General features: G+C 41.4%; 1 protein-coding gene across 4 annotated transcripts in view; it reads left to right on the forward strand.

Annotated features, from left to right (window-relative positions):
• Positions 1-23,105, forward strand: part of VPS8 (VPS8 subunit of CORVET complex) — a 254,205-nt gene that overhangs the window by 225,836 nt on the left and 5,264 nt on the right. For 2 of the 4 annotated variants that reach the window (XM_063098643.1, XM_063098634.1), the window contains 2 exons: positions 15,035-15,115; positions 18,536-19,234. In XM_063098643.1, coding sequence (XP_062954713.1) covers positions 15,035-15,115; positions 18,536-18,685 — 231 coding nt within the window. In that variant the 3' untranslated portion in view covers positions 18,686-19,234. Of the gene's footprint in view, positions 1-15,034; positions 15,116-18,535; positions 19,235-23,105 lie in introns of those variants that run through there. The other 2 variants (XM_063098619.1, XM_063098627.1) reach the window with 2 other exon arrangements.

Genomic DNA, 23,105 nt, shown 5'->3' on the forward strand with positions numbered 1-23,105 from the left:
CTCCAATAGCTGGGGGTGGGGGGCGGGGCATGAGAAGAGTTCCCTCAGCCAGGTGCCTGGGCTTTCGTAGAGACCTGAGTCATAGAGAGAGTAGTCGGCAGAACTGTAGAAGTAGGTAGGACAGACCCACTGACTCACCCTGAATTGAGGCCGGTTGTTGGATGTGTTGGTCTGAAACAGCAAAAGTAGAGAGTCCCAAGTGTGAGTCTAGGTTCTGGCAGGTCCAGGAAGGGTGGCTAAGGGCCAGTCACCCCCAGAGAGAGGGGATCTTCCACAAAGTCAGCTAAAACCCTTCCCAGGTTTCAGCACCATAATGAAAGAAAGTGAGCTGAGATACCAGGTACCATTCAGGCTTTATTAAAGAAAGAAATCTGCTGGGCTGTGCTCAGAGTGGCACAGGGCCCAGGGCTGCCCTGAAAATGGTGGACAGCACCAGGTGTGGGGGTGGTAGAGCTTACATAGTGCACCAAGGGCTGGCCGATACCATCAAGGAGGGTCATTATGCTAATGTGGATTGTGGTGGAGAACTGCATCCTTGTGGAAGCAAAAGGGTTTTCTGTTTAAGTCAGGAGGCTTCTTGTAAAGGGAAGGGGAGAGGGGTGGGGAAGAGGCGGAAGGGGCCATTTTGTACTTGGGCTTGTCTAAAGTGGTGCTGGTTATGTTGCAGATCTATTAGTTTCCACTCACCTCCTCTGTGCAAATATATTGAACATATATTACATTTCTGTTGTTATAGGCCTGACACTCTGTTACGTACCTATCTCATAAAATTGCTTCTTAAAATCAGTTATGAGAAGAAAGGAGAAAAATGTGAATTCATTGTATTTTATAATTACATAATTATCTTTTCCAGTTCTCCTTATTTTTTCACATGGATTTGCATTACCCGCTGGAATCAGTTGCTTTCATGCTGACAAACTTCCATTAGCAGTTCTTGTAAGGCAAGTCTGCTTGCAGCAAATTCTCTCAGTTTTTGTTTATCTGGGAAAGTCTTTATTTTACCTTCATTTTTGAAAGATAGCTGTATTAGTCAGGGTTCTCCAGAGAGTCAGAACCAATAGGATATGTTATATATATATGGAAGGGAATTTATTAGGGCAATTAGCTCACACAATTGTAAAGAGAAGTCCCACAATAGGCTGTCTGCAAACTGGCTCAGTCCAAGTCCAAAGGCCTCAAAACCAGGGATGCCAGTGGTGTCGTTGGTGTAAGTCCTGGAACTCAAAAGCTGAAGAGTCTTGAGCTCTGATGTCCATGGACAGGAGAGAAGAGTGTGTCCCAGCTCCAGCGGCTAGAGAGAAAGATTCACCCCTTTTCTCTGTTTTTTGTTCTTTCTGGGCCCCCAGCAGATTGGTTGGTTCCTGCCCACACTGAAGGTGGGTCTTTCCCACCCAGTCCACTCAGGCTCTTATGCTAATCTCTGCTGGAAACACCCTGATGTACACACACAAAAAGACAGCTTTACCAGGTTTCTTGGCACTGCTCAGTCTAATCAAGCTGACACCTAAAATTAACCTTCACAATATCTTTGTTGGAACGTTTTGCATGTTATCTCACTGCCTTCTGGCCTCCATTGTTTCTGTTGTCAATCTTATTGCAGTTCCTTGTAAGTTATTACTAGTTTTTCTCTTGCTGCTTTCAAGATTTTCACATTGTCTTTGACTTTCATCTTTTTTAAATGATGGGTCTGTTTGTGGATCTGTTTTTATCCTACTCTGAGTTCATTGAGCTTCTGAATGTGTAGCTTATTGTTTTTCAATAAATTTAAGAAGTATTCAGCCATAATTTTTTCAAATAGTTTTTCTTCACCTTTTTCTCCCCTCTTCTAGTAATACCATTATGCTTATATTGCTGTGCTGATGATGCCCTGCATTTCTCTGAGGCTTTGTTTGTCTTAATTCTTTTTTTGTGTGTGTGTCCTTCAGCTTGCATAATCTCTATTGATCTGTCTCTAAATTCACTAATTCTTTCTTTTGCCAGTTCAAATCTTCTGTTGAACTCTTCTAATGAATCTTTTGTTTCTGTTGTTGTAGTTTCCAATTCCAGAATTTACATTTGGTTCTTTTTTGTAGTTTGTATCTCTATTGATATTCTCTGTTTGATGCATCATACCTTCCTTTAGTTTTTAAATCATGCTTTCCTTTAGTTCTGTGAACATACTTATAATGGCTATTTTGAAATCTTTTTCTGTCAAATCTGACTTCTGGATACTTTCACAGGCAGTTTGCGTTTCCTGCCTTCTTTCTAGGGTATGATCATGCTTTCCTATTGCTTTGCATGCCTCATAATTTTTTAATGGAAACTGGACATTTACATAATATATTGTGTACTGGTTCTCCTGCCCTCCTGGCTTGTTATTGTTATTTGCTTGTTTATTTTTTAGTGTCTGGCTGCATTAGTTTAGTGGAGTCTATTCTTCTCCACAGTGTTAAGCCTCTGATATTGCTCCTCAGGAAGGTGTAGCCTCATTTATACCTACAGTTACCCTGGGATGACAGTGGTATCAACTAGACTGTCTGTTTTTCTCTGACTCCACCCGACTGTTAAAGTCCACTAAGGGCCTACTGATTGCTCTATTGTTTTTAACAATGCCCTGGGACATAAATTGCTCTATAAACTTATCCAGTCAAATTGTGGCTCCCTTTAAGTAATAGTTCTGAGGTCTGCTTTTGACTTCAGGAGGGCTTCTCCTGGTTGTCTTTTTTCTTTTTTCCTGTTGTTCTCTTCTGCAAAGTAGCCGGCCTACCATCTAGATTGTATCTTGGTTAAATCCACGAATTTTCTCTCAGTTGCCTTTTGCCTCAACCTCCACTGTTCTTAAGAACACACTTAGGTTTGAACTTCTCCATGCTCAGTTGCAAATGAAATCAGTTCCTTTGGGAAGAGGTCAGACACCTGCTTCTCTCCCAAGGAAAAATATCTGTGCCAGGGCTCTAGAGCTGGGGTAAAAACAATGGCAAGCTTCTCTCTGAATGTCACTCCCTACTCTAGGAGCTAAACACTGTTGGAAGGGAGTGGGGAGTGGTGCAGCAGCCTGAGGTCTTCTTGGCTTGCCTCTCCTGGCATGGAACCACCACCTCACAAGCCAGGGGAAGGGCGATCAGTGGCCCAGGATTTTCCATACACAGCCACCACAGTGAGCTTCCGTTCCATGAATGGAGTCTGCCAAAAGAAGGTAGCCCCCACCAGCTCCACTGCATTCAGCAACACATAGCTGAAGGTAGGATGAGAAATGCTGAAGTGCTGCTCCTACTGGGAAGAGAGCCCTCAACTGGGATCTTGGGAGGGAGACAGCCTGCTGGTCTTGACTGCAGCAGTCTGGAGTGGAGTCAGCACCTCGCTGTGCTGGGGAGATGGGGGAAGAGAGCAGTCTTGGTTTGGATACCACAGACCCTTGCCTTTCTTACCAAATTTTCATAGATTTTTTGGAATAGTTGTTTCTTCCTTTGCTGTTTGCCCTTAGGACCATTTCCAGAGTCTTTAAATAGTTGGAGGTTTATAAAAATAGTTTTTACCAGTTTCACTTGGGCACAGGTGAGTGGAGCTCCTTGGGCTGTCATGCTGGCAGTCAGTCTCTCTCTCCATCCATTTTTTACCAGCAGTGTCCTGCCTCTGCCTGAAAACCACCTCCTGAGACAGGATATTCCATCTCTGGAAGCTAATACTTCCTTATGGTGGGTGACACCTCTCTACCCATTGATCCTAGTCCTTCCTGTAGGAACTACCAAAAAGATGTCTAATCTCTCTTTTGTAGAGCAGCCTTACCAGTCCTTCATGTAGTTGAAGTCATGTATCCCCAGCCCCTGGTCTTCTCTTGTCCAGGCAGAACGTCCACAGTTCGTTTCCTCTGTTTTCTCCACCCCATCATACCACATCTTGTCAGCTACTACCATGTACTTCAGGTGAGGTAATTTGAGAACAAAATGATATCATCACTTTCCTTTTTCTAGATTTTGTTTCTGTAAATGGAACCAAAAGAATATTACCTTTTTAAGCAGCCATTTGCATGGTTGACTCACAGTGAACATAATGATACCAAACTCCTGATTCTATTCACAGATGCTACTGATACACATATTACTGGTTTCCGGAGCCAGGTGCAGGGCTTTGCTTATATTTTTCAGTGTATATCCTTTGGGAATCATGTTTTTTTTGTCCCATACATAGGCCTCTTTTGTCTTTATCCATGTCGTTGATAAAATATTTATATAGTACAAAGCAAAGGACAGAGCCCCTTCGCTCATCATCAGCATTGAGGTAGCTTCATTCATATTATAGTAAGGCAATTGAGGGCTGATGGGTGTGACTTTTCTGCCTCTTAATATGTTACTACTCTTCATGAGCAGTTGACTAAGATTGTTTCCACTCAGATCACATGAGTCTCCCATTATGGGCTGTAAGGTGAGACCATCTGAGTGTCAGTGGTTGTTCTCTATGCCATCCTTGCACCCTCTCTTTATGGAAGTGAACTCCCTCATCAAAACGAGTATTGCCATCACGTCTACCATCTTTTTGCAATTTTAGACCCTACAGTGAGACTATTGATTGAATTACAAATGGGCCTTTCCTCTCCAACAGTGTTTCCTGATGAAGCTTTTAGGCACTTCCCACAGTACATGGCAGTTATCTTTTTTCTCTTCAGTATGTGTGACAGAGCAACTAACAGACTATTATTGTGCATTAAAACAACTCAATAGGCTATTGTAAGTTGTGCCGTGCTGAATTATCACCTATTTATAAAGGTCATGGAATCCAAACAGCAGAATGTTGCAGAGTGTGAGCTGCAGTAACAGTTATACTTTTCCTGCAGAGGATAGCCTTCTGTCTGAACCACTGTCCCAAATCAATTATTGTGCCACCCTGAAAGCTCACACCCCGCCTTCATATGGTATCAGAATGTTGCATTGGGTATGTTTAGGAAACAGTGAGAAATCTCCATTGATTAAAGCAGAAGGAGAGAAAGAGGAGATGAAGATGGAATGTGGGCTGGTGCTTAGAAGCAGTCTGTCACTCTGACAAAAGTCACTGAGTTAGGAATTTCATGGTTTGTTTTTTTCCACAAATATCCAAGGGGGGGAGTACTAGCTATGATTTATATCAGTTCTTCTTTCATGACATGGATAAGTATAAGTTTTAGGTCCCTGATTTTGCAATGAAATATCTATTCTTAATAGATACTATTCCAGATGTAGCATATCCTTGAAGGGGAAACCCCATTCTATGTGGCTAAGTCACTTAACTTAAATTCTGTTGTGTACAGGTAGCATAACCTGTAAGATATCAATCTTTGAAAAGTCACTGAGACTGTTTTTTAAAATTTATTTATTATTATTTTTTTTACATTCAAAGATGTTACAGAGCAGTAGGAGGGGGAGAGGGGAGGGGTGGGGGAAACGGAAGTGGAGATGGAGGAGCAGGGCTGGCACACAGCCAGCTCCTTCACTGGCCTGGCACTGAGACTTTTTTTTATGACCAATCATATGGCATATCTAAGTAAACATTATTCGTGTGCTTGAATAATAAGTGTAATCTGCAGTTGTTGTGTGTATTTCCTATAAATATCAGTGAAGTCAAGGCAGTTGTTAATGTCATTCAGATCTGTATGCTTACTGATTTTTTCTGTCTAGTTATCAACTACTGAGAGAGAGTGTTATAAATCTTCAACAATGATTGTTAATTTGTCTGTCTCCTCCCTTAGTTCTATCATTTCTTTGCATATTTTAAGCTCTGCTATTAGGAACATATATGCTTATTATTATTATATCTTTCTGGCATACTAACCCTTTTACCTTTATGAAATGTTCCTCTTAGTCTCTAGTAATACTCCTTATGTCAAAGACTATTATCTATTCATAGAGCCAGTCAAGCATTCTTATGATTAGTGTTTTCATTATATATCTTTTTTCCTATCCTTTAGTTTTCAACCTATTTTGTCTTTGTATTTAAAGTGGATCTCTTGAAAACAAGACATATAATTATGTCTTGCTTCTTAAATTCAGTCTGATAATCTTCACCTTTCAAATGGAGAATTTATTCTGTTTAAATTTGATATAATGATTACATTTAAGTCTCCCATTTTGCTGCCTTTATTCATTCTCTCTCTTCCTTTGAATGTTTGTTCTTTTCTTTTGACTTTTGTGTTTTGCGCCTGTTGCCTGTCTTCTTTGGGGTTATTTGAATATTTATTTTGATTCTTCTATTGCTCTTTTAGATATGTCTTTAGTTTTTTTGTTTTTGATTTTTAGTGGTAGCTCTAGGGATTACAGAATGCATCTTTACTTTATCACAATCTAATTTGAGTTGATATAAACCTTGCAATGCTATAGGTTCACTTACTACTCTCACATCATTTAGATCTCTTTTATAGTTTCCATTTCTCTACTGAGGTTTTCCTTGTATTCATTTGTCAGGTCCATCCTTTCCTTTAAACCCTTAAACATATTTATAAAGTAGATGCTTAGATTCCTTGTCTGCTAATTCCACCATCTCTGCCATCTCAGAGTATGTTTCTGTCGACGTTTTTTCCTGGTTGTGGGTCACAGTTTTCTGCTCCACATATCTAGAAACTTTTGATTGTGTGTTTGACATTGTAGATGCTATGTTTGTGAGCATCTGGATTTTATCATCTTCCTTTAAGAGACTTTTGAGGCTATTAGTTACTGTTAAATCAGCTACATATTTTTGAAGCTTATTTTTAAGCTTTGTTAGGGCAGATTTAAAGTATCTCTGTCCCTTATACTTGTCTTTTGGGGATCTCATTTAATATCAGGCTGTTTATCAAGGTCTTTCTACTTTGGCTGGTTAGTATTCCCATGTCTTCCAGCATTTCACAACCTCTAGAATCTCCATCTGTCTCATAGCTTCCCAGTTGCTGTTCTCTGCCGGGCCTCTGCAGTCTTATCTGGCTATGTGTAGCTGAGTATTAGGCCAAACATATAAGGAGAACTCTATATAGATTTCTAGAGCTCCTTCTCAAGTCAGCTTTCTCCTCTTCAGATTCAATCCACTGACCAGCCCCCAAACTTCTATGTCTAATTCTTCAGTTCATTAAGACTTCTGTGCTCTACTTGGGCTCTCCTTCCCTGTGCTGAAGTCCAGATAATGCTTCCAGAATTCCAGGGAAATCAGGGACTCACTTTGTGTGCTTGCCTTCTTTCAAGGATCATAATCCTGTTCTGTCTTTTGTCCAGAGTTTGAAAACAGGTGCTCTATATATTTTGGCCAATTTTATATTTACTTATTATAGGAAAGCTAGTCTAGTCCAGTACTATTACTATATAATGGCAATATTTGAAAATCTCTAGTTTTGTTTTTAGGTACAGTGAACAATAGTTTAATATATTAATTTTACTCAGTTTATATCTAATTTCACTTCATTTTCTGCCTTTCTCCTCCCAAAAACCAGTCCTACAGAGAGAAATGGTCCAAAAGTTTCTCTCTCTTTCTGATAGCAAATTTCTCTCTAAAATAACTACAGAACGACCACATACATCAGTGCTTTTTTTCCTTTTGTTTGTAATTACGTTGTTAACTTGTATCGGGTTTTGCTAATTTCAGGGTTAAGTGCTCTTCTAGTTGATTCTGTATTCCTCTGATTGTCATGTTATCCTTACTAGGTCTGTCTAGTTAAGATGGGCAGGAATACTAGAACTGAAAATGTTTCAGCAGTCTTGGCTCTGATAGAAAAAGCATTAAGGACACTGCTCCTCAGAGGAGTGCTTTGTCATAGTTGCTGCCCCACAGCAGCATTCATCAAGGTAATTGTTTGACCTTCTTCCTAAGTATGCAATAATCAGTTAGATAATCAAAGGATGGTAAGCCTTAATTACTTATATAAAATGAGAGCTGCTGTTTTGATTTTTTTTTAATAAGGCCAAACACTTGACCAATGAAGACAGAAGGGTTTCTGACTAGCAGTAGAAAATGCCACCCCACTAAGAAGCTTTCTTTGTAACTCTGCTTCCCATAAAAATAAACCTTTCTGGGTTTTTCTTAGGTTTTCTTTTCCTGACAGAGAGAAAAGGCAATTACGGCATGACCACAGTATACCATGTGGCAAGACTCCAAGTTTGCATAGGACAGTACCCTCAGGAAGGAACGAGATTGGGGGTCCCAGGCTCACTGTCATCTGCCTCATCTCCCAGTACTATCATGTTCATTTCTGTTTATAATGCTCCTGCTCTCTATCTTGACATCTCTGGATAACGATGACCCTAAATAATGCCTCCAGTACACTGGATGGCAACATCCAGCAATTATTTTTTAATCCGTTTGGGAATTTGAGCTTCCCATGCCTGTGAAGCAGTTACACTAAAATGGCCAACCCCTTCTAATAATAATAATAATTCCTATCCAGATAATAGGCAGGTTTTAATGAATTTGACTAAGGAACTACATTAGTTATCTAAAAATTCAAATTACACTCTGAAGTTGCCTAATCAGTTCTTTAAAAAAAAAATCCATATTTTAAGGCATGATGAGATCATCAGCTTTTGCCACCACAGATTTTCCCCAGGCTTTCAAAGCAAATTAGGCAAGGGGTAAATAGCCAAGTGTGTGCAGCTATAGTGTATGGGATTCAGAGACTTTAAACTAATTTGGGGACGTTTCTTTTTGTGAAGAAGCAAAATGGGTGGACAAAACCAAACAAGAAAAAAGACTTGTATTCCCTTAGGTAATGACATAGCATTTGTGGTGTGAACCTTATGGATGGCAGCACAAAGGCTCTTGGTAGGTACGGTACTCCAGCAGATGTAATAGCAGCCTCCCAAGAGACTAGGCAGCTCGTATTGTCCATGGGAAGCTCGTAATACTTTATATGTTTATAGCACCTTATGTTTATCATAAAAATGGTATAGTGGGCTTTAGGGTCAGTCCTATTATAAGGAACCACCCTGTCTCTTATAAACTGTATTTTAACGTATCTGAACCTCACTTTCTTCACATGTAAATTAGAGACAATAAATTATATCTTGCTGGGTTAATGTATGAATTAAACACAGAAGTAGCTAGCTTCTTTCACTAGAGACTTGTGAGGCAAGCTATGCAGATACTTTCTTTGTTTTATGGATAAGATAACTGACATCAAGGATATCAGTACAACTAATTAGTGTCAGAGCCAAGTTCAGAGTTTTTTCTGTAATGGCAGAAGCATTCATGAGCACCTGGTGGGTACACAAAATTGTCCTTACGTTGTATGTGAGTTCTCTCACTGCAGCACTTAGCTTAGTTCTTAGTGTAGTTGGCTCTCACTAGGCTTTGGTCCATCCTTCCAGTCATTTTTGGGTAGAACACTACTAGCTATAGTTTATTTCCATCTGCTGCTGCTCACTCTCTCTCCTGGGCCTTTTGTTTATACTTCACAGGCTTGATGGCATGAGTTTTGAAGTTAAAGAAAGCAGAATCATAAAGGTTCCCAGAAAGAGGTCAGAGGCTATCAGTGTTTCAAGAGCATGGTTTAGGCATATTGACCCCAGACAGGTCCTACTCTGCTCCTGACACAATCTTTCAGGTCCCTTGAAAATGACTTTCTGTCAAGCTTCTTCAGACTGATACCAAGAGCATGGCAAGTAAAAGAAATCTCTGGAACTGGACTGCCCCAGTTCAGATCTGGGTTCCATCACCAACCACAGTGAGCTCTGGCACATCACTGAACTCCAGGACCTTAGTGTCTTCAGCTATAAAATGATGATAACAGAAGTGCCTACTTTACAGGGTTGTTGTGATGATTAAATGAGATAATACATGCAAAGTGCTTGTAACGGACACTGGCACATAATAATTACATGCTCAATAAATGTGAGCTGCTGCAGTGGTGGTGGTGGTAGTGGTTTTTGTTCCTCTTTTCACATCTTTGAAGACATAAACCAGCATTTTCCCCCTACTGCTAAGAAAAGGTCACGTGTTGTTTCTTTTTCATTGTGGTATTGAAGGTGTTGGGTTTTTATGTCTGTCTTTCACTTAGTCTTTCACAGTCTCTATCTCCAACCTCAAGCACTCACTTCCCTTAGAGCTGGTCATTCTAGAGCTGTGATTTCTACTGTAAATGAAATCTCCTTCAGAGATGTTCTGCCAGATTTTTTCCTCCCCTCTCCAGGCAGCTTAGCAACTTGTCTGTCTGTTTTATTATTTTATTACCAAATTCATTATTAGCTGTGAGCTTTTGAGAGAAATGTGAGAGTATAAGGGGTCAGGTTCAGCCTGAGAACAAACTGTTGTGGATGGGAATTTTAGAAAAGGTATTTTCCACTTGCAGAGGGGAAGGAGGTATGGCTTTGCTCTTATCTCTGAAACCAAGGTTTCATTTTAGGCAAAACCTTTAAATACAATGGACCTCTGGTTTGAAAAAACTTAGGTGGTGGCAAAAGTCTGGATAAGACCTATAACAGATATAAGGAAAGATTTGAAAGTGAGGTCAAGGGCAGGCAGGAAGACAGTGGGGAAAGTGGTGCTCGTTCCACTCATACCACTCTCCACCTCTACCTCCATTGCCAGCAGCAAATTACAGAAATGCCCATAGAAGGCTCCTAGAATATAGAAAAGACAGACAATCATGTTGCAGAATTATATGAAGAGTCCCATGTCTCTCACAAAATAGGTTTAGCCATCTCATGTGTTAGTGTGGGAAGATGATTAGAAAAGAAAATGTTAGGATTTTGATTTCAGGACCTTATTTATTGTAGAGAATAAGAAACGAACAAGCACAGCTCAGTCTTCTGAAGGCTTCATATCCAGAATCCCTAGTATTATAATCCCTATTATTGTGAGCCAGGCCTTCAGGGTGGCAGTGGATCGTGATGGTTTCTGTACTGAAGCTTAATGTTCTAGTTAAGAGGTCGGTGGATCCTGATGGCCCTGGTTTGTTTTCTTCTTCCAGCGGATGTAATTACAGCTTTCACTTCCACCACATTTGTGCATTACTGAGCTTTGAAATGTGCTGGTGCACTGTGTTAGCCCGACGTTCCTCTCCCTGGGGCTCTTGTACATCATCAGGACCTCATTTTCCACTGGGTTTACTTTAATGCTGAGTGTTACAAGGTCATTTCCAGGGCTGTCACTGTTTCTCCCTCTAATGTTCAGCTACAGTTTAATTTTCAGCTCTTATCACTAGACTTCATTACACAGGAAGAAAGAAATTTGCTCTCGCAGATAGGATCAAATGTGTTTTTCCTTCTCTTCCAGTTGGAAAATCAGTCCTAATCAATTCTATGCTTGGGGGCTAGAAGTTCTGGGAATACTGCGAAGGGTGTTTTATGTTTATGGATTTGCCAAACTGAGATTGTGTTCATATTTTGTTGCTTCCGCTTTTATTTTGGGCGTGACACTGATGTGGCAGGTCAGTTTCTCTGTATGGCACCTGTACACTGAATCTGTTATTTCATGACAACCCAGGGCTATCATGAGTCTGTGACAGTGCCCCTCAATGGTTGGCCTGGTTTGCTTCTGATTATGCAATAAAAGCCATGATTGGCTTTAGTAAATATGACTATTTTACTTGAAACTTTTATGCCCTAACTGCCTGTTATTTCATGGCTCTCAACATCTTCCCAGGATAGTAAAGTGTGGCCCAAGTAAATTGGAACACAGATGCAGAGGAAAGATGCAACCTTCTCAGGTTATACAGGAGCTGGTGACAGGATTAGAGCTCAGGTTTCCTGATTCTTGGCCCATTGTTCTTTGTACAGGACACTTTTCTCTGGGAGTACAAATAACACAATTGCAGTAATCACTGCCATTTATTGAACATCAAATAGGCTCTAGGCCTGTACATTATCTCTAATTCTCACAATTTCTGCAAAGTAGAGTTTTACAGATAAAGAAACTGAGATTGAAAGAAGCTAAATAATTTGCCTAGAGCCACTCAGCTAGTTGTGGGCAGAATCCGGAGTGAGCCCAAGTCTGTCAGAAGCCCTGCCCTATGTTCCTCTTACTGAGTTGCAGAGGATCTATGAAAACTCCAGTGAAACATAAGAATGAGAAAGTCTGCTTGCTCGTCCTTCCCATCCCTACAGCCGTTTGATCAGCACATAATTATTTCACAGCCGCTCTGTGTGTGCCACAGTGCTTGGCAGTGGTGATCACGACAGACAGGTCAAGTCCTCAGGGAGGTCCCATCTGTGAAATCAAAACAAGTTATCTACCTCCAAGATACAATGGTGGGACAAACATAGGGTACATATTCACGTTCAAAAGGGAGAAATACGCCAAAAGAAAGGGTAACAGGTCCTAAACAAGTCCAGAACCCAGCAGGGCAGACATTAAATCTAAAAGCTGGTGAATCATGTGCCTTGACTCCATGTTGAATTTCCTCTGCACTCTGGTGTGGCAGTTGGGCCCCCAAGTCCTCAGCTCCAGTCCTATGCCTTTCCTGGTCTTAGGCCATGCTTCAGCTCTCCTAAGCTAGTGTTGCATGCTGGTAGCTGTACAATTCTGGGGTCTCCCTAGTGGTCTCACTCCCACAACTCCACTAGGCACTGCCTTGGTGGGGTTTTTCTGCTGCAGTTCCTACCCCACATTTCCTCTTGGCATTGCTCTAGGAACGGCTATTGTGGTGAATCCACCCCTGCAACAGATCTCTTCCTGGGCCCCCAGGCTTTTCCATACTTCCTTTGAAATTGAGGTAGAGGCTCCCAAACCTTCACAGCTCTAGCATTCTGTCAGCCTGCAGACCTAAAACCATGTGGATACTACCAAAACTTCCAGCTTGTATTTTCCAAAGCTGTGGGTCCAGCCACATCTGGGGCCAATTTAGCCATGGCTGGGGTGTTGGTGTGGAGAGCAGCATCCCAAGCTGGCCCTGGGCAGTGAGCCTGTGGAGGGCACCTCGGGCCTGTTCCCCAAGACCATTCTGTCTCCCTAGGCCTTTGGGCCTGAAATGGAAGGGTTGGCCCCAGAGGTTTCTTCAATACCTTCAGGGCCTTTTTCCTCTTCTCTTGATAATCCCTTTCTTTTGTACTAATCTTCCTAGCACCATTGCATTTTTCTTCTGAAAATGCTTTCTGATTCTCTACCACATGGCCAGGCTGCAAATTTTCCAAATCTTTATGCTCTGCTTCCCTTTTAAATTATGGCTTTACTGCATGCCTTTGCTGCCATAACTCAGCCTAAGCTGTTGCAAGTAGCCAGTGTACCTTACTGAATACTTTGCTGCTTAGAAATTTCTTCTGCCAAATACCCTGGTTTGGCATCTTTAAGTTCCGCATACCATAAAATTTTTGACCATGAAGAGAATGCAGCCAAGTTCTTTGCCAGTTCATAGCAAGGGTGATCTTTGCCCCAGTTTCCAATAAATCTTTTCTCATTTACATCTGAAATCCCCTCAGTTTGGCCTTTACTGTCCATATTTCTATCAGCATTCTGCTAACCACCATTTAACCAGTCTTTAAGAAGTTTCAAACTTTCCCTGGTTTTGTTGTGTTTAAACTCCCATCAGCAATTAGGCTTTTTCTAGAGTGCTCCTTCAAATTCATCCAGGCTCTCCTCAATACCCAGTTCCAACGACACTTCCACATTTTCAAGTATCTGTTGTAAGCCACACCCCACTTCTCTGGTACCAGTTTTCTATATTAGTCCATTTCTATTGCTTATAACAAAATACCTGGAACTGGGTAATTTATAAAGAAAATGAAATTTATTGCTTACAGTTTCAGAGGCTGGGAAGTCCCAAGTCCAGGGAACACATCTGGTGAGAATCTTCTTTGGTGGTGGCTTTACAGGGATCTCAAATGGCAGAAAATGGCAGAGCAGAGAGAGAGAGGGCCCCTCACACCCTCTCCTTTTAAAGCCCTCAGAACCACACCCTTCAACCACCATAAAACCATCAACTTAATGACCTCTTCAAGGCCCTACCTTTCAATTATCATAATAGGATTTCCCACCTTCTTAACACTGTCACAGTGGGGATCAAGCCTCCAATACATTAAACTTTTGGGGGGACACAATTTGATACGAAATACTTAGCAAATGTTTGTTGAACATTTTCTGGCTGCAGAGCACTGGGAATAGAAGGATGAGTAAGATGCAGTTCTGGTCTTCAAGGAGTTCATAGTCTACCAGGTGAGGCACGTGTTTACACCACAATGAGTGAACGATACAGTTATGCCTGGATCAGGTGGACGCACAGAAGAGAGAACATTGTCTGTTGACAAGGTTAGGGAACTCAGAGAAGATATTCTGGAGAGGGGGCCAGAGCTGTGACTTCGATGTCCCACTTTGTGTAAGGGTGTAATTTGGACCCCAAAATATAAGTTCAGGGACATTTTGATGGTTTATGTAGATAATGTAAGAGAGTATTTCAAACAAGGATTGCCCTGGAAAATATGCAGTCTATGGCTATTATACCTCAATAACCTCTCAAGTTTTGCTTATCAACACTGGAGAAAGTGAAACCTTTTCATGGGGCTTTAATGCCCCAGAATCTATGAGACATTAAACTCCTTTTGACTCCTTTACTTTTGTACACCAGGACCTGATAGAGTAGGGGCTCCAGAAATATCCATTGAACCACAGAATTCAATCTCAATTCTTGAGGCACAGGGGTGATGGGACAGGAGTCCAATAAGCACATCAGAAGTCTGCACAGGCAGGGTGAAAGCCAGCTAGATGAGCCTTCTGTGAGCAGCTGCCCCTCACTCTTGCCCTTTTGAACCCTTGATCTTTTGAATCACAGAACTATGAAAAAGAGAACAGAAATCTTCACCTTAGTGATTGATTAGTAATTCCCTGAATGCTCCCTTCTTAAAAATTATCTTATTCCTGGAAGAATTTTAAGTCAGGTGAGCATCTACTAGGCACATTGGGAAAAGGGTCCATAGACAGGTCAATGTGGGGCAGCACGGAGGAAGGATTTCAGAGGAACATGCCCATTTCTAATAAAGGTTCAGTAGGATGTCTCTCACTAAGTGCTGGCAGCATGGATTTTCTTCAGGAGAATGAAGCGCCATGTCCTACTTCACCGTCGGTGTGGTGCAAGTTCAGAGGCTGCCCAGTGACCCAGCATGTAGTGTTACTAATATTATCGTTTTTGGTTTCTCAGGCAACCTCAGAACCTGTTCTGGATCCACAGCAAGTCCAAGCATTTGATCAGCTTTGCCGTCTGTACAGAGGAAGTTCCAGGGTAACGTTTGTGTGATTGTATATATTTTTATTTCCCTATTTGTAAATTACTGTTTTGGAAAGGCCTTGTCCTCAAATTCCCCCTCTAGCCTCTTCCTTAGCCTGGAATGTGCCCTGTCATCCCTGTTATAGCCATATGGCCAACTGGCCCTGGCCCCAGGGAGCACTCAGAACTTGGCAAAGAAGGCAGTATATGTGGAGAGATGTGTGTTCCTTACCTACCATGGGCTGTGAGGACACAGAAGGGCTTCTGTATTTGACCTACCTCCACAGTAAGCAAGCTAGATCCTAATCCCTCATCCAGAAGGCCTTTGTTTATACTGATGACTGTCAAATCTGTCCTAAGCCCCAGACCCTCCTGGGCATCTGCATTGGTTGAATTAGTTTGGGAATGGCACCTTCTCTCATCCAGACAACCAGAAGAGGGACTGGCAGCCCCCTGGGTTCATCCATCACCCTTCATCTACCCACTGGAGATATCTGCAGGCAGCTTCTCTCTTTCTCCCCTTTCCCTCCCAACTGCCACTACTGTGGGTCGGGCTTCCTTTTCACTCACAGAGGCCACTGCTGGTCTTCTGATTGGTTAGAAACTCTTCTGTCCCTTCTCTATGCAGATGCCAGGGTACTCTTTCCAAACCCCATGTGTCCTGTTACCCCCTTACTTAAAATACATTCTGGATCTCCCCCACCTGAAGGGTGAAGTCCAAACTCTGCCACCTCCTCTACTCCCCAAGTTACAGCTGAATTCCAGCCAGGCCCAACTTGTCCCCTGAGCTTACCTTGAGCTTGCACAAACTACTTATGTGCTCTGCTCCTATGCCTGCTCTCCCATCTCCCACACCCCATTCTTAGGCAGTCACCTGCCACTGCCAGGTTGTTTGGCAACCCAGAGACAAATGGTGTTCCCTGTTTGAGAGTTGGTCTGGGTAGTTTTCATTCCAGGAGATTTCTCCAGGGGTCTCCTGAACATGGTCCAGTATCTTTATTAAACTGGCATCACCTCTATCCCTTCTCAGCCTCAGCTAAGCTCTGCCCCAGGAGTTGGTTTCTGGGCCTTCCAAGGAAGTCCTCCTGCTTCAGACTGTTGAGCCATTATTCAGAGCTCATTTATTTCCAGATCTCTAAGTTACAGATGTAGAACACAAAAATCTCTCTTTTCTTGGGAAATAACTTTTTGTATGTGGTCGATCTCTTGCCTCACAGTGTCAGAATGTGAAAGCAGCTGGAGTTTAGCAGCTGTTGCCTGTTCTCCTCAAAGCGTTGTACATAATGGTCCTCTCAGAGCACTCCACAGTGCTGAGGGCATTATGGAAAAAGAGAGTGGCACATGGTGGGGCTCGAGCAGAGCAAGGGACATCTCTCTGTAACCTGCACGGGCATCAGTGGAGGTCCCTGGCTAGGTTGCTTGACCCAACCTACCTCATGTGTATCCTTGGACAGCTCAGAAACTTGCAGTCAGAGCCTCAGAGTCACTGAATTGTGAATTAGACCAAAGACATGTCTCTGAGCCAGGACATGGAACTTAGAACTTACGGGCATTCAGATATCTCCCCAACTACCACAGCTACTGGTAGTGAGTTTTCAGCAGAAGTGACAAATGGACACATGTGAGCGTTGTGCCGTTATTGTGTGTGAGGAGAGAACCCCTTGCTAGAAGTCAGAGAACAGGTAGAAGACAGGGTGCCTGGCAGGGCAGGTGGGGAGGGAAAAGGTGACAGACAAGTTATCTCCACGGAAGGCCGAACTGTAGGCAGCTGGCTGAGGAGAAATCACCACATAGACCTGAGTTTGAATTCTACACTATCATTCACTGCCAGCTGACCTAGAACAAGCTACTCAACTTCTTGGGGCTCTGGGTTTTTTACCTCAGAGGGTTGTGGTGAAGGATTAGAAATAACACACATAAAGCACCTGGCACAGTGCCTGGCACGGAAAAGACACTCGATATAGTTACCTGAGGTTATTAGAAGTCCTCTTGGACTTCTGACAAGCCAAACACAGACAGGGTCGCCCTGAGGAGTTTGATGGGTCACTCATCACAGATGCCTCCTCTCCAGGGAGTCCCCATAGGTCAGGCTTTCACTGGCCTAGACTCAAGCTTAAGCTGCTTTGCTCAGAATATTGGTGGTGGGACACAAGGCCTCCATCCCACGAGTCCCATGTACTGTTAAAAGGGAGCATTTTATCTTGGCTCTGAGTTTTTCTTCAAGTTAGCTCTTTGGGTGGGTCAGGTGATTCCCTCTGTTAACACCTGGGGAAGCAGTTTGCAAAGATGCCTACTGGGCAAGAAGTTAAGGACGCTGGGGTTGAATTCATCTCTTCTCTGATTGTCAAGGGCATCTCAAGTCCAGGCCATCAGGCTCCTTACTTTTGTAGAAAGACTCTCTAAGTGAGAGGGATGGCCCCTCTCCTTGGCAGAGCCTGGCTTCCCAACGACTGGCAGTAACACTTCCTCCTGCCATTCTCTCCTCCTTGGCAGGTCTTCCTGAACTCAGCCACGAACAGAGTGAGGGTATTGCTGGTATTGCTGGTGGGAATAGGGAAGATGGGAGCAGGGGACTCATCTGGGGAGAAGGTAGAGACTGTGAGTTTTTCTGCAGCTCCTAAGTTTGAGTCTGTAGCTGGACATCCACTTGGAGCTATCCAGGTTACAAAAGAGAGAGGTTAGAGCCAGTGGTCATAATTCAGGCTCATTCACCCCAGGGAGTTCACCCCAGGGAGAACTCGCCAAGAGGGAAAGAGTGGAATGACCTGAGCTGAGAATGGAGAACCTCAGCTCAGGGCATTTCCACAGGGAGACAAAGGCAGCAACAGGGTCATGCACAGCAACTGTAGGACACTCAGGGTACAGGGCAGGTCTTTGTCAGCTGTCTGGTGTCAGAGAGCATAGTCTGTGTCCACTTGGGAGCAAACCAGTCCGGTCTCATCATTATAGAATGAGGACATTTTGGCCCTAAAAGATGAAGTTGCCAAAAAATCACTACAGATTGAACATCTCTTATCCAAAATGCTTGGGACCAGAAGTGTTTTGGATTTCAGGGTTTTTTGGGTTTTTTTTGGAATTTGGAATGTTTGCATACTACTACTACTTGAGCATCCCTAATCCAGAAATCTGAAATGCTGTGATGAGCATTTCCTTTGAGTGTCATGTCGGTGCTCAAAAAGTTTTGGATTTTGGAGCATTTTGGATATCAATTTTTTGGATTAGGGATGCTCCACCTATACTAGTTTGTGAGATACAGACCTAGGATCCAAACCCAGTTTCTTTACTCTTCCCACAGTGTAGTGCTGTCTCTCCTGTGTCTGAGGCAGGGGAATTCAGGAGCCTCTCCACCTTTGTCCCACACTCCCCTCCCATTCCCACACACACAGATTCTCTGCCTCCCACAAGCCTTGGTTGATGTGTGTCCCTTCCTTTTAGTTGGCTCTCCTTACAGAACTCTCTCAGAATCGCAGCAGTGAGAACTACAGGCCATTCAGTGGCTCCCAGAGTGGTCCTGCTTTCAACAGCATCTTCCAGAATGAGAACTTCCAGCTGCAGCTCATTCCCCCTCCTGTGACTGAGGACTGAAGCCTCCTGGGGCCTGACCCTGGCAACACAGAGACGATCCCAAGACAACTGGGGATAGGCCCCTTTTCTCTGACTAGCTTGGCCTCCACTGCTTCCCACACTTCTAGGCAGAGGTTCCAGGTTGGACTTCTGTGCCCAGGCCTTCCACACCCACCATTCCCAGTGGACACTCCTGTCTCTTCCACAGCATTGTCACAGCATTAGTTCACCAGACTGGTTGATTCTGTTTTGCTTGTTAAGCAAAGGAATGCCACATACCTCCATCCAGCTTTTTAGGAAATACATTTTGTCTTTTGAGACTTTTTCTTGTTACCCCTGAAGCCCAGAGAGTAGATGGAGCTCATGCTGATGGCATTCAAGAGTCTGTCGTGCAACGTCTCCTCCAGCTGGTGAGCAGCATGGAGATATTTCATCTTCAAAGTGCTTGGCCAGGCTGCATTATAACTGAAACATGCATTGGAGAGAGCAAAGAACCTACAGGGGCTGGGAACAACTCCCTTTTGATGTGTTTATGTTAACTTTTAACAATAAATGCTTGTGTTTAAGTTCTGCAGGCCTGCTGACTGGCTGTCTAGCTCTCAATCTGTCAAGTCCTGGAGGACATTTAGAGCCCGATTGCCATAATTCAGTTTTATTAGCTCAAAGTCAGGGAACCTGACTGCGGCAACGCTACTTTATTCAGAGATGCAGCTCCATTGCAGGCTACATTGTTGAGCAGCCCAAACACCCAAGTGCTGCTATAATAGGGGCTAGACTTCCAAAGAGGGTATTACTTTTACCTTTCTGGCCCTGGGACTTCATATATCATTGAACCAACAATCACAGGAGGTCACCACACCCAGAGACCTAGGTTTCCACCTGACATAGATGCTCCATTTTATAAATTTACTTAGAAATGATCAGGCTATCACGGACTGATGCTAACCAAACCCACAGGAAATAGATGTATTAACTAGATACAAATATATTGACTTTCTTAAGAGAAAACATTCTACTTCTGCCATGTACTAGCTGTGATTTTGAGCAAGTCACTTAATCTCTCTAAGTCTCAGTTTCTTTATAAATAGAGCTGTTGTGAAGACAAAATGAGATGATACATGTAAACATTTAGCACTGTGCAGGCACATAGAAAATGTCCCAGAAATGTTAGCTTAGCTTTTATTATACAACTCATCCCAAGACCTGAGTTACACAGGGTGCTGCTTCCTAATGAAGGGGTGAGGAGATACAGTCGAGGGAAGTGATTGAGTATTAAGTGATCATCACCAAATGGATGCCCATTGCAGCTTTATGGGACAGTCTCAACCCAGGTTATGGATGAGAAAGCTGAGGCTCAGAGATGATAAGGAATTTAATGAAGGTGACAAATTAAATAAGTAGCAGAGTAGGGATTTGAACTCAGAACTGTGATTTCATAGCCAGTGATGCTACCTCCCCAAGTTATATATCAGAAGATTCTTGATGAATCTAAATTTAAGGCCAAAGGAACTTGATATTCTCAAAGCAAAACTTGGTGATTGCTCTTCTTCATTCTGTAGTCTAAAGAACTAAGGCAGAAGGATATACAATATAAAACGATGTAAATTGTGACATCAAAAATATAAAATGGGTTTGGGAGGGGTGGAGTGAAAGTGTAGTTATTTTTATGTGAGCAAAGAAAAGTTGTTATCAGCTTAAAATAGCCTTTATAATTATAAGATGTTTTATGTAAGCCTCATGGTATCCATAAAGCAAAATCCTATAGTAGATACACAAAATATAAAAACTAAGGAATCAAAGCAAACCACTAGAGACCATCTAATCATAAAAGAAGACAGCAAGAGAGGAAGAAAGGAACAAAGGATCTACAAAAAAAACAGAAAACAATTAGCAAAATGGCTGCAGTACCTGTCAATAATAATCTTGAATGTAAATGGATTAAATTCTCCAATAAAAAGACTATAGAATAACTGATTGGATTAAAAAGCAAGATCCAACTATATACAAGAGACTCACTTCACCTTTAAGGACATACACAGATTGAAAGTGAAAGGATGGAAAAAGATATTCCATGCAAATGGAAACCAAAAGAGCAGGATTAAGCTATACTTACATCAGATAAAATGGACTTTAAGTCAAAAACAGTAAAATGAGACAAAGAAGGTCATTATATAATGAGAAATGTATCAATTCATCAAGAAGATATAGCCATTGTAAATTTATATGGCCCCTCCATTGGAACACCTAAAAATGTAAAGCAAATGTTAATAGATCTGAAAAGAGAGACTGCAATACAATAATAGTAGGACACTTCATATCCCACTTGCAACAATGGACAGATCATCCAAACAGAAAATCAATAAGGAAATGCTGGACATGAACTACACTTCAGATCAAATGGCCCTAATAGACATACACAGAACATTCCATTCAATAGCAGCAGAATACACATTTTTCTCAAGTGCACATGGAATATTCTCCAGGATAGATCATATAGAGGCCACAAAACAAGTCTTAGTAAATTTAAGAAGATTGAAAATATGTGAATTATCTTTTTTGACCACAAAGGTATGAAACTAGAAATCAATAATAGGAATTTGGGGAAATTCACAAATCTGTGGAAATTAAGTAATGTGCTTCTAAACAACCAATGGGTCAAAGAAGAAATTAAAAGTATCTTGAGACAAATAAAAATGGAAGCAACATACCAAAACTTATGGGATGCAGCAAAAGCAGTTCTAAGAGGAAAATTCATAGTGATAAATGGCTGCATCAAAAAAGAAAAAAATCCAAATAAACAACCTAATGTTATACTTCAAGAAAGTAGAAAAAGGACAAACTAATCATGAAGTTAGTAGAAGGAAGGAAACAATACAGAGCAGAAATAAATGAAATACAGATTAGAAAAACAATAGAAAAGATCAGCAAAACTGAGTTGTTTTTTGAAAAGGTAAATAAAATCAACAAACCTTAGCTAGATTAAGAAGGAAAGAAGACTCAAAAAAAAAAATCAAGTGAAAGAGGAGACATTACAACTGATACCACAGAAATAAAAGGAATTATAAGAGACTATTATGGATAACTACACACCAACAAATCAGATAACCTAGAAGAAATGGATAAATTCATAGACACATACAACTTACCAAGACTAAGTCATGAAGAAATGGAGAATCTGAATAGACCAATAACAAGGAGATTGAATCAGTAATAAAAAGTCTCCCATCAAGGAAAGCCCAGAACCAGATAATTTCACTGCTGAATTCTACCAAAATTTAAAGAACTAATACCAATCCTTGTCAAACTCTTCCAAAAAGTTGAAGAGGAGGAAAATCTTCCAAACTCATTTTAAGAGGTCATCATTACTCTAATACCAAACCATACATGGACACTACAAGAAAAGAAAATTACAGGCAAATATCCCTGATGAACATATATACAAAAGTCCTCAAGAAAATACTAGCAAACCAAACCCAATAGGACCTTAAAAGGATCATTCACCATAATCATGGGGATTAGTCCATGGGATGCAAGGATGGTACAACACAAGTCAATAAATGTGATCTACCACATTAACAGAATGAAGGACAAAATCCATATGACCATCTCAACAGATGCAGAAAGGGCATTGGATAAATTTCAACATCCTTTCACAATAAAAACTCTCAACAAATTAGGTATAGAAGAATGTACATTAACACAATAAAGGCCACTTATGACAAGCCCATAGATAACATTATACTCAATTGTGAAAAGTTGAAAGCTTTTCCTCTAAGATCAGAAACAAGACAAGGATGCTCATTCTTGTCACTTCTATTCAACATAGTACTGGAAGTCCTAGCCAGAGTAATTAGGCAACAGAAAGAAATAAAAGGCACACACCTGGAAAAGGAAAAGATTAAATTTGTCTCTGTTTACAGATGACATGATCTTTTGTATAAAAAACCCTAAAGACTCCATCAAAAAACTGTTAGAATGAATAAATAAATTCAGTAAAGTTGCAAGATACAAATCAACATACAAAAATCAGCAGTGTTTCTATACACTGACAACAAACTATGTAAAAAAGAAATCAGGAAAATAATCCCATTTACAGTAGCTACAAAAAGATAAAATACTTAGTAATAAATTTAACCAAAGAGGTGAAAGATCTATATACTATAAAACACTGATGAAAGAAATTGCAGACGACACAAAGAAATGGAAAGATATCCCATGTTCATGGATTAGAAGAATTAATATTGTGAAAATAACCATAACTGCCTAAAGCAATCTACAGTTTCAATGCAATCTCTATCAAAATTCCAATGATATTTTTAACAGAAATAGGAAAACAATCCTAAAAGTCACATGGAACCACAAAAAACGCTTAACAGCCAAAGCAATCTTGAGTAAAAAGAACAAAGCTCAAGGCATAACACTACCTGATTTGAAAATTGAT

The sequence above is a fragment of the Cynocephalus volans genome, chromosome 1 (assembly GCF_027409185.1).
Source record: "Cynocephalus volans isolate mCynVol1 chromosome 1, mCynVol1.pri, whole genome shotgun sequence".
NCBI classification, from domain to species: domain Eukaryota; kingdom Metazoa; phylum Chordata; class Mammalia; order Dermoptera; family Cynocephalidae; genus Cynocephalus; species Cynocephalus volans.